General features: G+C 36.2%; 2 protein-coding genes across 4 annotated transcripts; one reads left to right on the forward strand and one right to left on the reverse strand.

Moving 5' to 3' along the window:
- The first annotated feature begins 3,514 nt into the window (after positions 1-3,514).
- Positions 3,515-5,051, forward strand: LOC138137052 (multifunctional protein r-like). The gene is made up of 4 exons (XM_069056346.1): positions 3,515-3,539; positions 3,761-4,320; positions 4,375-4,752; positions 4,800-5,051. Exons 1-4 carry the CDS (start codon positions 3,515-3,517, stop codon positions 4,995-4,997), a joined length of 1,161 nt encoding a protein of 386 aa, XP_068912447.1. The 3' UTR covers positions 4,998-5,051.
- Positions 5,052-9,669: 4,618 nt separating this feature from the next.
- On the reverse strand, positions 9,670-15,819 carry LOC138137427 (uncharacterized). 3 transcript variants are annotated; one of them, XM_069056806.1, is made up of 4 exons: positions 10,437-15,819; positions 10,209-10,308; positions 9,810-10,121; positions 9,670-9,760 (listed from the first exon to the last, which is right to left on the reverse strand). In XM_069056806.1, the coding sequence occupies exons 1-4, from the start codon at positions 10,934-10,936 to the stop codon at positions 9,710-9,712; spliced, it is 963 nt and encodes a 320-aa protein (XP_068912907.1). In that variant the 5' UTR covers positions 10,937-15,819; the 3' UTR covers positions 9,670-9,709. The 3 variants fall into 3 exon arrangements, with proteins under 3 accessions (XP_068912907.1, XP_068912906.1, XP_068912905.1); XM_069056805.1 differs by having other exon boundaries at positions 9,703-10,121; positions 10,437-11,189; positions 11,238-15,819; XM_069056804.1 differs by having other exon boundaries at positions 9,703-10,121.
- Between the last annotated feature and the right edge of the window lie 217 nt (positions 15,820-16,036).

A 16,036-nucleotide genomic window follows, 5' to 3' on the forward strand; every position in this document is an offset into this window, starting at 1 on the left:
CGGTGCAATAATGGCAGGGAGTTGCTTGAAGGTGCTATTTTATGACTATTTATACAGATCACAGGCCTGGACAAGATGCTGAATGGTCATGCCTATTCACGAGCTGTACGAGCACACATTTTGACTAATCTGATATTGGCTGGCATTATTTTGGATGAGGTAGACTTGACTGGGAAAGAAAGAGCCGAAACTGAGAATAAGCTACGTGAGAGTGAGAGGTCTCTCATCTTGTTTGTAAAGGAAAATAGGACTTACCAAAGCCTAAGAGCTAAATTCAAAACTGCATTGCATAATTTGGAAGGTAATCAAAGCTGTGGGACCAATATTTTCACACGTCTACTCCCGTAAAACTATTCATCCAGGCAGGGTGATTAAGAACCTTCACCTGTATACATACTATCGATAAAATGCTACCTTGTTTTCATTCAGTTGGTCACTATTTCTTCACAAAGAGTGTCCACTTATATTTGCAAGATATGATGGCTCTAGAACAGCGGATGGATCCAACTGAGTTTAAGATATTCATAGAACAAAATTTTACAATCCGCCGATCCGATAAATTTTGGCCCGACATATGGTCAGATTTGATTGCTGGTGTCGTTTATGAAAAGCTACGGTGGATTGGCACATGCGCGTGGAATCTCCAGCAGTGAGCTAGCACAGTGGACCGTGAAAATGGGGTTCATGATAAACATACTTGTATATGCCAGGACATGTACTCGCCGGAGCTCAAATTAAAGCGCGCCAATGAATGAGAGGAAAATAATTCTTGGTCGATGAAAATCAAGACCACTTGTCACCTGCTTCATGAACCCGTTTCAAACGAGCATACTTGGGGTGTTCGATGATTTTCCATACAATCAGAACCAGAACAAGTCTGGCGCTGAGGGCAGTATTCCTCCACCAACTTTACAGACTCTCTTCAAGTTGTTAACCACACATACTAAATTATTAAGTTAAAATAACTTATTTGATCGGTTTAGGTCCTATACGTGATGTTTGATGCGCTGAAAACTTGTTTTCATTTATTTTTCCCAAATTCCATCTTGCGAGGTTTTCGGTTATATGCCACTTTTGAGAGAAGCATTGGATCTGCAGCTACCCGTCAGATCTCAATTTAAAGCTAAATAAATACACTTCAAGTTCATTGCCCATGACTTTTCTCATGGGGCGAGTATTTTTGACGATATTTAATAAAATAAGAGACGTAAACAAAGAATTTTCACTTCTTGGAAAAAATATCCAACTTTTGAAGTGCTTTATCTCGGAAACTGCTGCATGCACAAAGTTCGTTTGGGCCTCAAACTGTAGCGAATTTAATTTAGTTTAAAAAAGGTAACTTCAACGTTTTCTGTGAGACTCATATCTTAGGAGATATTGAGCAAAAACTGAAAATAGTGCAAAAATTTTGCTGTTCTTTGGCTACCACGCAGAGCGCACAAGTCTTTCGAAGTTGCAAATTTGGTGTTTTACTCTTGGCTGAGATCCAAACAACATATTAAAAAATCAGAACTACATGACCTTTTGCAAGGTCGGACCCTTTTTTATGTTTATATTGACTGGACTACTATTAATACGCTTTGTTATTTAATTGATTCTTTGTAGTTTGACGCAGAATTTGGGCGATTTTCCATCGAAAGGGACCTTCAAGCCCCGTTCGAAGAATTTCGAAACTTGCTAGAACATCTCCATCGTTTATGAGACATCGCTTGACCCAAGTGACCAGCATTTATTACCTATTAACAATGATGATAATTTACGCAGAGCATTAACGAATGCAAAACCCCTTCTGAGGGTGATCATACAACGAAAAGTGACTTACACTTACAGGGGATAGTCTTGAAGGGTTGAATGGGTAGGGAACCATCAAGCCGCGGAACTTAATATTTATTTGTGATTGGAGGGTTGGAGAAGATTCCGAGGATTTTCATATCGCGTCTTGTGTCTGGCGGTCTAGCAGAATCCACCGGTCTTGTGAAGCCGGCCAATCACAGAACGGTTGCTCCGGTACGGCGAGGGAGCTTCAGTAGAACGTCCCAGCTGTCCAGTGGTTCTCAACAGTTAAACACCACGGCCGGTAAGATTAAAGAAACATTCCGCTTTTATTCCAAATGTATTTGCGATTGGAGAGTAAATAATAATAATAGTAATAATAATTTTAGCAATTTGATCCTAGCCATCAAACAGCCGTTCAGCAACTCTCTGAACCAAGTCAAATGCTTAAACATGCGGTGGTCAATTTAATCAGTTTGTCAAGACGACGCTAATTTAGCGACCCGAGCGATACCCGAATTGATCAAATTGTTGAACCATAAAGATCAAGTAGTGGTTTCGCAAGCTGCCATGGTGGTACACCAATTATCAAAAAAAAGATGAAGATTATTATCGTGAAGTCGGCCAATTAGAGAACGGTTGCTTCGGTGCGCTGAGGCAGATTCAGTCGAAACTCTCAGCTTTCCAGTGGTTCTCAACAGTTACACACCACGGCGGGTAAGATTAAAGAAACTTTCCGATTTTATTCCAAATGTATTTGCGATTGGAAAGTAAATAATAATAATAATAATAATAATGATATCAATAATTTGTCGAAGGAACCGTCGGTGCTCTGCACATATTACCCCGAGAATCCCACAATAGAGCGATCATTCGACAACAGATGGTTATTCCCATTTTTGTTCAATTGCTATTCAACGACATTGAAAACATCCAGCGTGTAGCCGCTGGTGTTCTCTGTGAACTGGAAATAATTTAGTGGTATTCCAATAAACGGAATGGTTCAAAATAAACAATTCTGTAAGTATGTATAATAATAATGATTAGGTATAATATAAATATTTAAGGCCGCAGCCAGATAATAATAATAATAATGATATCAATAATTTTAGCACTGCCATGCCATTTTCCATAATATAAAAAATGCTATAATATTTACATTTTCCTCATATGAGATTAATATAGATTATTGTTGTAGTATTTTGAAGTTTTGCTTTAACGCATCAATGAAAAGGTATCAAGGATTCTACAAATTTTGAATGCAAATTTGGTTAAGAGATGAAAATAAAAAATGATGGAATGCAAATAAAAACATTAGAACATATGTGATATGAAAGATAATTTAGTGGTATTCCAATAAACGGAATGGTTCAAAATAAACAATTCTGTAAGTATGTATAATAATAATGATTAGGTATAATATAAATATTTAAGGCCGCAGCCATATGATAATAATAATAATAATGATATCAATGATTTTAGCACTGCCATGCCATTTTCCATAATATAAAAAATGCTATACGCAGGGCGTTAACGAAAGCAAAACCCCTTCTGAGGGTTATTATTATTATACAGAGAAAAGGTACTTGAAAAAATTTTTTTTGTCAAAATCCAATGTGATGCACTTACAGGGGATAGTCTTGAAGAGTTGGTATGGAACCATCAAGCCGCGAAATTTAATATCAAGCATATTAGGGGGCACTCCAGGAAAAACAAAAATCCCTTGGATTTTACATCAGGGATGTGCGAGTCACGCAAAGTGGTCAGTACTCAGAATTAAAAAAAAAAAAACACTATTAATAAAATATATTTGAAATTGCCAATTACATTAGTTCTTTGATAATAGTTATATCATAAATATACAGTACATAGTAATAGTAAATAAAAGAGTGTAAATTGTTTTTGAAGAAATTTTGTTTTTTATCACTGAGAGATTAATGAATGTCTTACTTTGCGAGGCATTTTTAATAACACGTTCAAATTTTAGCTGCGAGTTTGCGTACTTTCAAGGACATTAAAAATGATGGACAGACGAATGAGATTTTTAAGAAACTACTGTCGGGTAACAAAGTACACTTTTCCAGTACTAAAAACCTTCACGTTGATAATCGCCTGAGCGCCGTGACTTCACCTACTCCTCCTTTGATCGGTGGAAGGATCAGAACTGACAGTTTCTCGCATTTAGAACCAGGACATCACGGTCACAGCCTCACGGGCAAACACGTTCTCTCGGTTGACATGTTCACAAAAGACCAACTGAACGACATCTTCAATTTGGCCCAGACCTTCAGAGTTTACATAGGAAAGGAACGATCAGTGGACCACATTTTGAGAGGCAATATTATGGCGTCAGTCTTCTACCAAGTCAGCACCAGGACTAGCTGCAGTTTTGCTGCTGCTATGCAGCGATTAGGCGGAGGTGTGATCTACATGGACGAAACCAGTTCTTCAGTTAAGAAAGGAGAAACTCTAGAAGATTCGATTGCTGTCATGGCGGGATATGCTGACGTTGTTGTATTAAGACATCCTACAACTGGATCGGTCCTCGTAAGTGTTTTTCTTACCCAAATTGTGTTAAATTTAAGGCATATTAATTTTCAGCGAGCTTCTCATCATTGTCGCAAACCTTTGATTAACACCGGCGGCGGAATCGGCGAGCATCCGAGTCAAGCATTGCTCGATATCTTCACGATTCGTGAAGAAATCGGTACTGTCAACGGGTTAACGATTGGCGATTTAAAAAATGGACGTACTGTACATTCGCTCGCGCAATTATTGACATTGTACAACGTTCAGTTGCGATACGTCAGTCCGGCTAGTTTGAAAATGCCAAGTCATATAGTAAATTTCGTGACTTCCAAACAAATACCTCAAGAAGAATATAAGAATAGTCTTGAGGAGGTGCTTCCTGATACTGACGTTTTATACATGACGCGAATTCAAAGGGAGCGGTTCAGCTCTCAGGAGGAATACGATAAGGTGAGGATGTTGTAGATAGCGAGATTAGGCTAATGTCAAGGTTTTAGGCTTGCGGACATTTTATCTTAACTCCGCAATTAATGACCAGAGCTAAAAGGAAAATGGTGGTGCTTCATCCGTTGCCTAGAGTGTTCGAAATGATTCCCGAATTCGATACAGATCCTCGAGCGGCCTACTTCAGACAAGCCGAATGCGGAATATATGTACGCATGGCCCTTTTGCCGATGGTGTTAGGTAAATGTTAAACGTATAAGGAATTGTTAGGAATTTTATATAAATAAATACACCCTAAAATGGCATTTACTGTTTTTGTTATTTTACCATCAGTCTTTTCGTTATAATGTTATAAATAATAAGATTACAAGGAAGAAATATTTATATGTAATAAGGTACATTAAATAATAGTTGTTTATATCTACTATAGGATCTGCCATTTCTATTGAAACACCACCTGTTGGATTTTTCCTAAAATTTAGCAATGTGTAACAGGTTCGGTTGGTTGTAAAACGGCTTTTAGTGAGAAATTAGAAATTTTGACATTTTCTAGTTCCTAAAACGTCAAAGCAGATTATCCCTGTCAAAATAAGTATGATAAATTGTGATAAATCAATGATCTAACTACACATTTAGCAATTATTTATCTCGTCGACGCATCGTGCATTCTTAGTGCTTATTCACAATGGACATAAGACATGAGAAATACATAAGTGATACCTAAGAATAATTTGTAAAATTGGGCAATTGGAAAATAATTTATGTGTCCATATAACTCGAATATGATTCTTCATGCCTTTTTGTACACAACAATAATGTTCACTGAGGTCACTTCTCATAAGTTACGTAAAAATTAATAGTATATCCACTGCATGTATCATGGATTTCTTATGCCTTATGTCAAGCATATGTCCATTGTGAATAAGCACTTACTATACAGGTGTCCCCAAAAAAAAGACGAGTCAATAGCTCCCTTATTTATCGGAGGATTTTAATTATACAGGGTGTTTTCGAAGTTGAGGCGTTCCTTGTAACACGAGGTACTATACATTATTCTCAAGAATTTTAGCCTACATCTTCTTAGTAAAATGTTAAAATGTTTTCTAAAATTTTGAGTCCGGTCCTGTCTATTTCTCTGCTGTACTAGATTAATAACTGACGTGGCCCAGGATGGTATCTTTCCCGAAATCGCTTTGCGTACTCTCTAGATGCCGCAGCTGCATTCTGATAACGTGATAACATTGCCCATACATTAGCAACATATCTGTGAGCTCATTATTTTCCTAATAATAAAGCCATTCCGATTATTAGATGACAACTCTGACAGTATTTTTGATTAACGTCCATGCTCATTTGATTTTTTTGTTGTCAAATCTAATTTGGGCAGGACCGGTTTCAAAAATTTCAAAAAAATTAACTTATTGTATCTCCATTGCCGTACACATTTTACTAAGGTGATTTTGGCTAAAACTCTTTAGAACAACGCATACTATCACATGTTAAAAGGAACGCCTCAACTTCGAAAACACCCTGTATATACACCAAATTAAATAGTTGTTAATAGGCTACAAAAAGGCTTAACAAATTCACGTATAGCTCCAAGGGCTTTAAGACTAAACTGTTAAAATATTTTTTCAAATGGGATTACGTACTTTTTTTTAGTAATTCTGATAGAGATTTTAATTCTGAAAACAACAATGTATCACAAGTATAACTTCACATAAAAAAAAAATAACACTAACTTTTGAAACAAATGGCGAGTACCAAGCGAAAAGCTATCAAAATGCATTGCGTTACAATGTAATAACCAAATTAAGGTAGCTGGAAAAACAAATGACAAATAATAACATGTGGGATTGCGCAGATATGCCGCCAATGTTTAGCGCAAAATGGAACATAGACGATAGTAACGTTTTTTTATTTTTTTTTTTTGAATTTTTGATATTTAAGCGTATACTTGTGATACATTGTTGTTTTCAGAATAAAAATCTCTATCAAAATTACTTAAAAAAAAATATTTTGGCAGTTTACCCTTGAAGCCCATGGGACTATACTTGAATTTATTAGGCCATTTTGTAGCCTATTAACAACTACTTAATTTGGTGTACAGGTAATTAAAACCTTCCGATAAATAACGGAGTTATGGACTCGGCTTCTTTTTTGGGGACACCCTGTATATAATAATTTAATATAAATGTTAATAGAAATCTAAAAAAATTACGCCTGGGAATCCTACCACTACAAATGTGAGTGAGTGGTTTTTAGCGTGGTTATCTGTCGTGGTTAGTGTTCCTGCTGGAAGGTGGAGGATAAAACCCAAGGGAAACTCAAAGAATTTTAATCAATGAACAAGGAAATTACAAAATCAAAGGATTGGCGCCAGTTTTGGAATCTTGAAGGTTTTCGCCTCTCAGGTGTGATTGGATAATTCTGTAGACAGCAATATCAGATATCTGGAAAAAGAAATTGGTATTATGGGGGTATGTGGCACTATAGGGTAAGATTGTAAGAATTAAAAAAAAATCAGGAGTTTGGGGAACTCAAAACTCATAATTGAATGAATTGGGGAAAAGTTGAAGTAAATAAGAGCTTTACATTTTTACATTTTTACATTTTTGTAAAAATGTCTGTTGCCAACCCATGCGAAAGTCCCTAGTCTAATATGAAAGCTTGAGCAGCTGAAATTTCAGGAATTAGTAAAGCAAAGTAGATAAAATAGTATATTACACTCGTTTAACAAGACGTACCTATTATCTCATTCGTTCCGTTAAAGCACTTCTCGCTACGCTCATAGTGCTTTAAACACACCCATGTCATAATACAACGTCTTGCATTAAATAAATATTCACTACGTGAGTACGTGTTTACTTACACTCATTCCCTACAACCTACAGTCGGAACGTTGTGGATGTGGATTGGGGACTTGTCGTTAAGTTGGCACTACCAGCAAAAGTAACTAGGCGCGCCAATAAGGTTATTGGAATTTATGACAGATCTCACGGATCTCACTAATGTACAGTTCAATCATAAGTTTTAAGCGACCTTGAGTTTGACAATTCATATCCAAAACATTTCAAGTATACAATACTTAATGACAACGTCAATCAATTCAAAGTAGGGTCAGAACAGATAAGGGTCATTTCACATTAAAATTCAAGACAGTGATGTTGATGTCTCAGTTTATTTGCTTCCAATAGTACATGACGCGGTTTTCGCTTTGCAAAAATTTCAAATAATATTGAGAATAAAAATGAATTTTTATAAAATAATCGAAGAAAGGACGCTTCGCGGTCATGTTACAAACTAAAAACCTCGCGCTGTAAAATGTAACCCACCGCATACGTAATGTAAATAACTATTTTTGAAAAATATTTGGATTGGTGTATTTTTATTTTTCTAGTTTTTGAAATTATAAATTTACGTTCCAACATTGTGACTTTTCTGTAATGTGAAGCAGACAAAAATAATCTGTAAAAGCCCAAAGCTGTGTCTTTTACAGATCTATTTTTGTTAATCAGCAACGAGTAGGTAATACACGAAATTATCGAGTTGATGAAAGTTTTATAAAAATTACTGTAATGATCCAAACTCGATCATTATGGACACAAGCCATTATAGTTTTACTTGAAGAAATTGCCTAGTTGAAGGCTCTAGGAAGCTTTTATTCTTTTTTAGTTAAATATGATCACTGATCAGACTCTACTAGACTCTTTAACCATCTGATTGATTTTATATGTTTTCTTTTTCTCTTCTGGTTAAGCTCTTCTCAGTCTTTCTCTTACAATTGCGATCACAATTTAAGCATAACAAAGTCCTCACCGTTCACAAACTAGTTACAATTTCCCATAAGCTGTTTGGAAAACAGGAACACGTCAATAGTTTAATAATTTATGCTAAATAAAGTGTAGTATAGTTTTCCCATTTATAATTTGGTTTTACTACCAGCCCTGTTGTCAGGCAGTTAAATACCCCGACAATAGGCAACTACCGCCATAAATCCTAGGACTGTAAAAGAAGGTCCGTTGTCTGTTGTCTGACTAGGCTACAATATCTTCACGTGTATTGCCAAAACCGCAACCCCAGCACCTAATAATTACAATTGCACTGCCATAAAACCAAATTATAAATGGGAAAACTATAACAACACGCAGCATTTTGTATATATTTTTATTTTTCACTTTAGAATAATTGCATGACAACTCCTAGGATACGAAATACGTAAACATGTTCATAATAACCGGGGAATAATAACAGGGCGTAATAAGAATAAGCGGGCGTAATGAATTCATAACGCCCTCATCAATTCATAATTGCAAAGATCCCATTTTTTTTTTTTAAACACGTATAGTGGAAAATAAAATCTTGTATGCACCACGGCGTAACCGAATGATTACGCCCATCGAACGGTATCATCGTTCTCTGGGCGTAATCATCGTTGTAACGCCTTTGGTGCATAAATAGCTATTTTAATATCTCCATTGTCACAAATTCCCCCATTCTCGAAACAATCACGATCTGCCAATCAGCAATATTAATTATACTTTCGATGTAGGTATACTCGCGGCCACTCAAAAGAGAACGATAGCTGGTGCAGACTTCTCAATTTTTCCCTACATTTAAAAAGGGACCTCTCCAGTGGTGATTGTGCTGAATGCATTTTTTATGACAAGTGTATGCTTAGTTTAAAAAAAAAGTCAAGATTCTAAAGTTAGTCTTGTAAAGGTATAATACCAATGTAATATTATTAATGTGAAAAAAATTCGTGCACTTTTGGGTGGCCGCCAGTGTGCGTAGTCGATGCATAAACACACGCAAGCTGGGCGCCTTTGCCTCTCTGATAAATGGCGATTCGTGATCTTCAAGCTTCATTTCGCACACATATTACAAGCAAATATATATTTTTTTTTAATCAAACAATACTTTATTTTAACTAAATTTATTTACTCAACATTTTACACTCAATTTATTTTACAGTGTAGAGAACTGAAACTACCATGTAGACTGCCTTGCAAATCTGTAAACCGCCAATTGGATCTTAATTGATATGGACAGGTGTCACTTACGGCCATTCCTAATTGATAATTAATCGCCAAGGTATCTGTAAATTTGACTTTGATCGGTACAAGGCAATTATGCAAAATAATCAACAGAATTTTTCTGTTTTCGTTGTTCCAGGTGTACCAATTTATTACCAAGAAGCTCGAGAACATTCTTTCCGACTGCAAAAAATTGATTTTAAGTGTAAGAGATTCGATTAATACGACCTCGTCTTGTAAAGTTTGTCCTGAAGTGATTAGACTCCAGAAGGTGGTCACGGCGAAAATGGCGAAGAGTGAAGCGCGTAACAGCATCACGCTGTGAGATTCATCTGTGAGCTAATTTTGAAATTATTACAAAATACCCAAGATTAAGACTGTGGTTACTGTTTCTGTTGCAATAAACTAAATCGCTGAATTACTCACTTGATAGAAAGAAAGTGCAATACTGAGACCGATGAGGCAGCCACCCATACTGAACGGTAGTATTAAGTGGTCCATATTCATCAAGAGGTTGTTTTTCCAACTGGAAATAAAGTCATGCATTTGCAGAAGATTAAGAATCTCCAATTTCTTATTTTATTTTTTAAAAACAAAAAATTCAACTTTTTGGAATTTGAACATAGACGTACAGACATACAAAATCGAATTTACCTTAAAAAATCGCAGTGTCTCTTTACCAAAAATTTCAATCTAAAGTTGACTTCATTTTGGTAAACTTCATCAGAGAAGAGTTTCCATTCGCACGTTTTGAACCCTTTTGTAAGTTCTTCCACGTAATTGTTAAACATGTATATTTGGAACTTCATGTGCTGGAAGGTGTAGATAATCTGGTACCCATGTACTGTCATGCAAGGAGCTGCCACAAAAAATGTTAACTTGGTGAGTAAGATCAGAAATTTGCATTGACCAAAGAACCACTTTTGAATCAGCCAATTAGTAAAAAACACTTCGTCGTCGTCGTCGACTGAAAAAACATTAGCACTGGCCCAAACCAGCATGACTGTGGTGTTTACCACGACAAAAATATTTATCGCCCTCGATTCTCTCTTTATCTTACTTTCTACGTCTTTACCGGCAGATTTAACATCCCACAAATCAATCACCTCCATCACATCTTCAATCATACGATTCCTGAGTAGAACCACAAACATGCCGAGCGTTGCCTGCAAGGTGTTAGTGGTGTTTGGTGCAGCAAAAAGCACTTAAAGAATTTTACATAGCACATTTGGAAGAAGAGTGGTCCGTATTGGATTAATTGGTCTGCGTTGGGTGCTAAAGCGAAGTAGTAGGTTTGGGAGAGCAGTAGAAAACAGTACAAGCAAAGTGTCAACTTAACCACAAACTTGACGAATCGGCAGCGAAAAATGTTTCCTCCCACGATTCGAACCACCCACAACAAATCGTCTGGAACGAGTTAACTGAAGGTTGGGGAGTAACTGTCTCAAGACTTACCATTCAGGAGGTTTTGGTGGCGATAGTTGATCATTCTGACCACACTAACCGAGGTATCAAGTGAAACTTGTTTCAACCGTGTACGTGGCTTATTGGTGGTCAATTTTGGAACTACTTAAGTTTTACATAAGTAATAAGAACCCTGGGACTTGTTAAAGTTTCTACTGTAGCATTGAATATCCGTAATTTGTAAAGTCAAGCTTTCATGTATTATTACTGAGCATTTAGTTATTACCAGTTCTAGAAGTTTTTTTTTTTATTAAGTCAATACAGTAGTGAATAAGTTTAGGTGAAATTCTTGTCTGTTTTGGCTTTTACATTTTTATTTTTTTTATAAATAAGTAAGTAATAAGATGGACTAAATTAATTTTTATAGTTATTTTATTATTATCTGTCCCTTCGTCACCCGGCGCCACGGCAATTTTGCCGGAGTACATACACTATTACGGATATTACTATCAAGTAATAGTGCAGTGCTTATCAACATAATTACCGGCGTCTCACCTCCGCATTTTGACTTTGTTGTGTATTACGTTATGTGTCAATGTTAAGGAATTTCCTCACGATATGACATGAGTATAATAATATACCTTTTTGAATTTCAACTACCAATGTGTTCCCTAAATCCAAAATTTTTAAATTTTTAAAAAGAGATTGCGGAACTATTCCCGTTATTATTATTATTATAACCAAATATGAGTAGAGCTTATAAAGCTATATTACTCAAAAAAAAAAAGATATTACCAACCGAAATGATCATCCAAGCGATTCTTAAATATATTTTTGGCCTCCTGTGATGGAAACTTTGCAAATACGCACTATTCACGTCACATGAAACTTTGTTTTTACAGCGACTGTGCGACGGTGAATTTTTCCCACATACTATGCGGCAAAGTAAATAATCCTTTTTTTTTTTACTTTAGAAACGTAGAAGAACTACACATTAATGAGGCTGTGTTTCAGGAGAACAATGTATATACAGTTTGAATTCAATTAGTTTTAAAAAATAAAATCTAAAAGAAATGAAAACAGCAGCGCCATCTGTGGGTTCTGCCGTACATTTGACAATTCTTGGGTACGTTCCATTAAAATTCGAAAAGTAGTAATTGTTTCTAACATTTTAAATTAAAAAACGTCGGCCAAAAAGCATTATACATGTTAGCATCATCCCTTAGCATCATCCCTACTCTGACCATGCCTCATCTTCTGACGCATCATCCTCATCAGGCGACTATGACTCAGTACAACCCGTACGAGGCGGAAGTATCCGATGCTGGCTCGGAGTCCCCGAATCGCCTTTTCGAAGAGGATAACCTCAGTCCTCGTCGGATCATAAGACTGACTACTAAAATCATTGTTTGCATGACATGTAATAGAGAGCTCGGTGTGGTGGTTGGGCGGTTCGAACTCTTAATAAACGTTTTATTAAAGCCTAGTGCTAACATACATACCTTGTGTGTGAAACATTTTGCAGCGCTTAGTTTATGAAACACTCCGCTGCGCGTCGTGCTTCAAATTAAACTTCGCGCTGCAAAATGTAACTTCCCACACTCGATTGTAAATAGCTATTACACTTTCAGGCTCAATAAGTTCTGTAGGAAGCATATTCCAGTGGTTAACAACGCGCACGGATAAGAAATTTTGCCTGACAGTCGTTCTATATTGTGAAGTGGTAAAAGTTAGCCCAAGGATTTCGCGGCCAAGGTGTACACAACATTTTTAGTGCAACCGAAAATTTGTAATTATAATAAATAATAATAAATGCCTTTTTGTTTAGACTTAAGGCCGATGAGCGAGAGTCAATAAAAGCTCGATTTAAGTGAAATACGGCATTTCGACAAACAATTTTCTCTTCGCATTTAAACTTGTCACAATCTAGTGTGGCAACAAGCCAGAAGGCCTGATCTTCGCCCACCTGTCAAGCCTTCTCAACGGTACACACAGCGACAACTCCTTTCGCCAACACTCTCCCGAGGTCAATAACTGCCTGATACAACCTTCTAATTATACCTCTACTTCTGTATTCAGGAAAAATGCTAACTCCTATAGTCAGCTCCAACAGACCGTCAACTTGGCACACTTCGAAAAACGTGCGAACAACGTAATCGTAATATTCGGTGCAAGATTTCACCGCGAATGCTTTACTGCTCTTAGCGATTTTGAAGTGAACAAAAAGTGTTCCATAATCAGTTGTAATATACAGCCTGAGTCAGCTAAAATAGGTCAGTCGTATAAAACAGAAACTAAAGAATAATTTGAAATTTTTTGTGGTAAATTTAATGTGTAGTACACTCTCATTGTATGCACATTTTTTAGGATTCTATTATTACCCCAGTTAGGAGATATGAATTAAAACAAGACGACAAGAAAACATTTTTGTGCAAATTTATACCTCTTTATATTCAGTTAAATGAATTGTTAACTCCTGTGGTTTTCCCGGCCCCCGAATCTTTAGAATCGGTCTTGGAACTAGTCCTGCAATAGTTATTTGGATTACTAGTCCAGAAAATGATATTTTGCGAGTGTGAGTGGGTATTACGTAGCCAAGGCGCTAGCCGCGGCGAGCAACACGAGCACTCGCAAAACATTTTCTGGACGTGTAATCCACAAAATTTTTCATGCCGACAAATTTAAATCATTTTTAAAAAGTAAGTAATTTGTTGCACAGTCGGAATCGAACCCGCGACCCTCGCGTCCCTGAACCGAAACGGACTCCGTTAGGCTATATTCTATATCAATTAATTCAACCAAAGTAACTTCTACGTCAAACTTTGTTGACATTTAAGAATCAATGCTGCCTGCCTATTCTCTAGCGAATTTTTAACCAAGGTCACTTTTGTAAGTACTAGGCCGGAAATTTAACGTTCCCCGCGAATTTTGAATCATGCAAAACCGTCGATAGCGGCCGGCGGCATGAAAAATGCTCGGAAAAATGAAATATCAGAAAAAAACAAAATTAAAGTAATTGTTTTTCTCACACATTTCCATCATTTTGGTACCAAAATGGTACGTATTTGGCCTAGACCTCAGTCAAGGCTTCATTTTTGCTAAGACTTTTTCAATTTATTCAATGGAATTAAGTTGTACGGAATAGTTACAAACCGGAAATTCCTCTAATTCGAACTTTATTGTCATGTTCCTAACCTGGCACACCAGCACTTGACTTTAATGAATGATTGCATTCCTCTTCCCATTTGAATCTTCATGAAATAAAAAAAAATCAATTACAACTTTTCCTTGATATTCCTTCACAGGGCTCTCATTTCTGATGGTGGTAATTTCGCCTTCCCCAATAATTTCCTTACCCCGCATCTTAGTTTTTAATTTTCGCTTTTGAAATTGTCTTAATTCGGCAAGGGCAACTTGGGCTTTAACAGACACACTGAAGAGATATGATAAAGAACTCCAGTTTTTAAATACAGATGGGAAAATAAACGGTAAAAAATCCATACTTTTTTCAATTAGGTATTTAGATTTACAGTTCCTGACCTATACAGTGAGTTTTTTTTTTAAGACTGGCCATAGAGTTTTACATGCTAATTATTATTATTTGAAAATTACAAAGCCCAGCGCTGCTTTTAGATTAAACAATAATACTATCTAGTAATTTACTTCATTTTGTGATACCTAAATCGTTGTAATAGACAATTTACAAACAAAATGTTATTTGCGTAAAAAAATGTTTACATTACTTTTTTGCATCATTTTATTCCATCTTCTTGGAGATGATTGTCAAAGCATACCTCCTTGTTTTAATTTTTCATAAATCCTTTTAGACCAAATTTCTCAATTTACAACGATATGCAAAAAATAGCGTGTGCAACATGTTATGAAAGTCTCTTTTTTTCACTCATTTGCTTGATTAACGAGGCGAGGCCCTCGTTCCTCAAACTACAAATTCATTAAAAAGTAAAAGTATGACTTTCAAAACTAGTTGTGCAAATAACTAAGCACAAATGGTCGTTATTCACAAAGGTTCGTGTGGTATGAATTGCTGCTTCGCATCCTAGTTTAGTTGCCACTCCAAGTTGGTGTGCAGATAAATATGAATTTACAATATTACTGGTTTGAAAACAGGCTAGGTTTGAAGTCAATCTTTGTAAACAGTTTCCAATAGCGATCGGTCTTATTCCACTATCTTTCTTATGAAGGTCACATAATAAATGACAAATTTCTGAAGAAAGTTGGCCAGGCAATAAAAAATTACACAGTTTTGTTAAAGCTCTTAGTGCGTGCTGACCTGCTTCACCCGCTGACAAAGATATAATATCTTTCAAGTATTGTGGTGAAGAACCGGCAGGAAAGGAATTGATAGCTTCTCGAACGTTTTGCTCATTGACTATTACAGAAATGTCTCCTGGTTTGAAAGCGTCTGGGAAAAAAAGTTCGCGAGATGGTGAAGGATGTTTTTTTGAGTTCTTCAGCAACATCTTCATTGAATGAAGATAATGAGTCATCCGAGGACAATAACTTAATAGCTCCTCTAATACCAAAATCGGCTACTTTTGCTTCCACTTTCTTAGCTAATGATAAATGTGTACATTTCTTAGAGGCAGTTCGTATTTGAGGTACTTAAAAATTAGAAAGATTTTCTTATTATTTTCAATATACCTACATTGAGCGGCAAAAGTATGGAATAAAGTCAATAAACTTAAACAAGTTTTTTTCAAAAAAATCTTGGGACAGGTCAATTTTAGTTTATGAAAATACATATTTTAGTACCAAAGAAAATTCCAAGCAGTCATTTGTTTTCGAGTTATGACGTCATCCATAGATTTTTAAATGGAAACCCCCTATTT

This window comes from Tenebrio molitor, chromosome 8 (assembly GCF_963966145.1).
Source record: "Tenebrio molitor chromosome 8, icTenMoli1.1, whole genome shotgun sequence".
Taxonomy (NCBI): domain Eukaryota; kingdom Metazoa; phylum Arthropoda; class Insecta; order Coleoptera; family Tenebrionidae; genus Tenebrio; species Tenebrio molitor.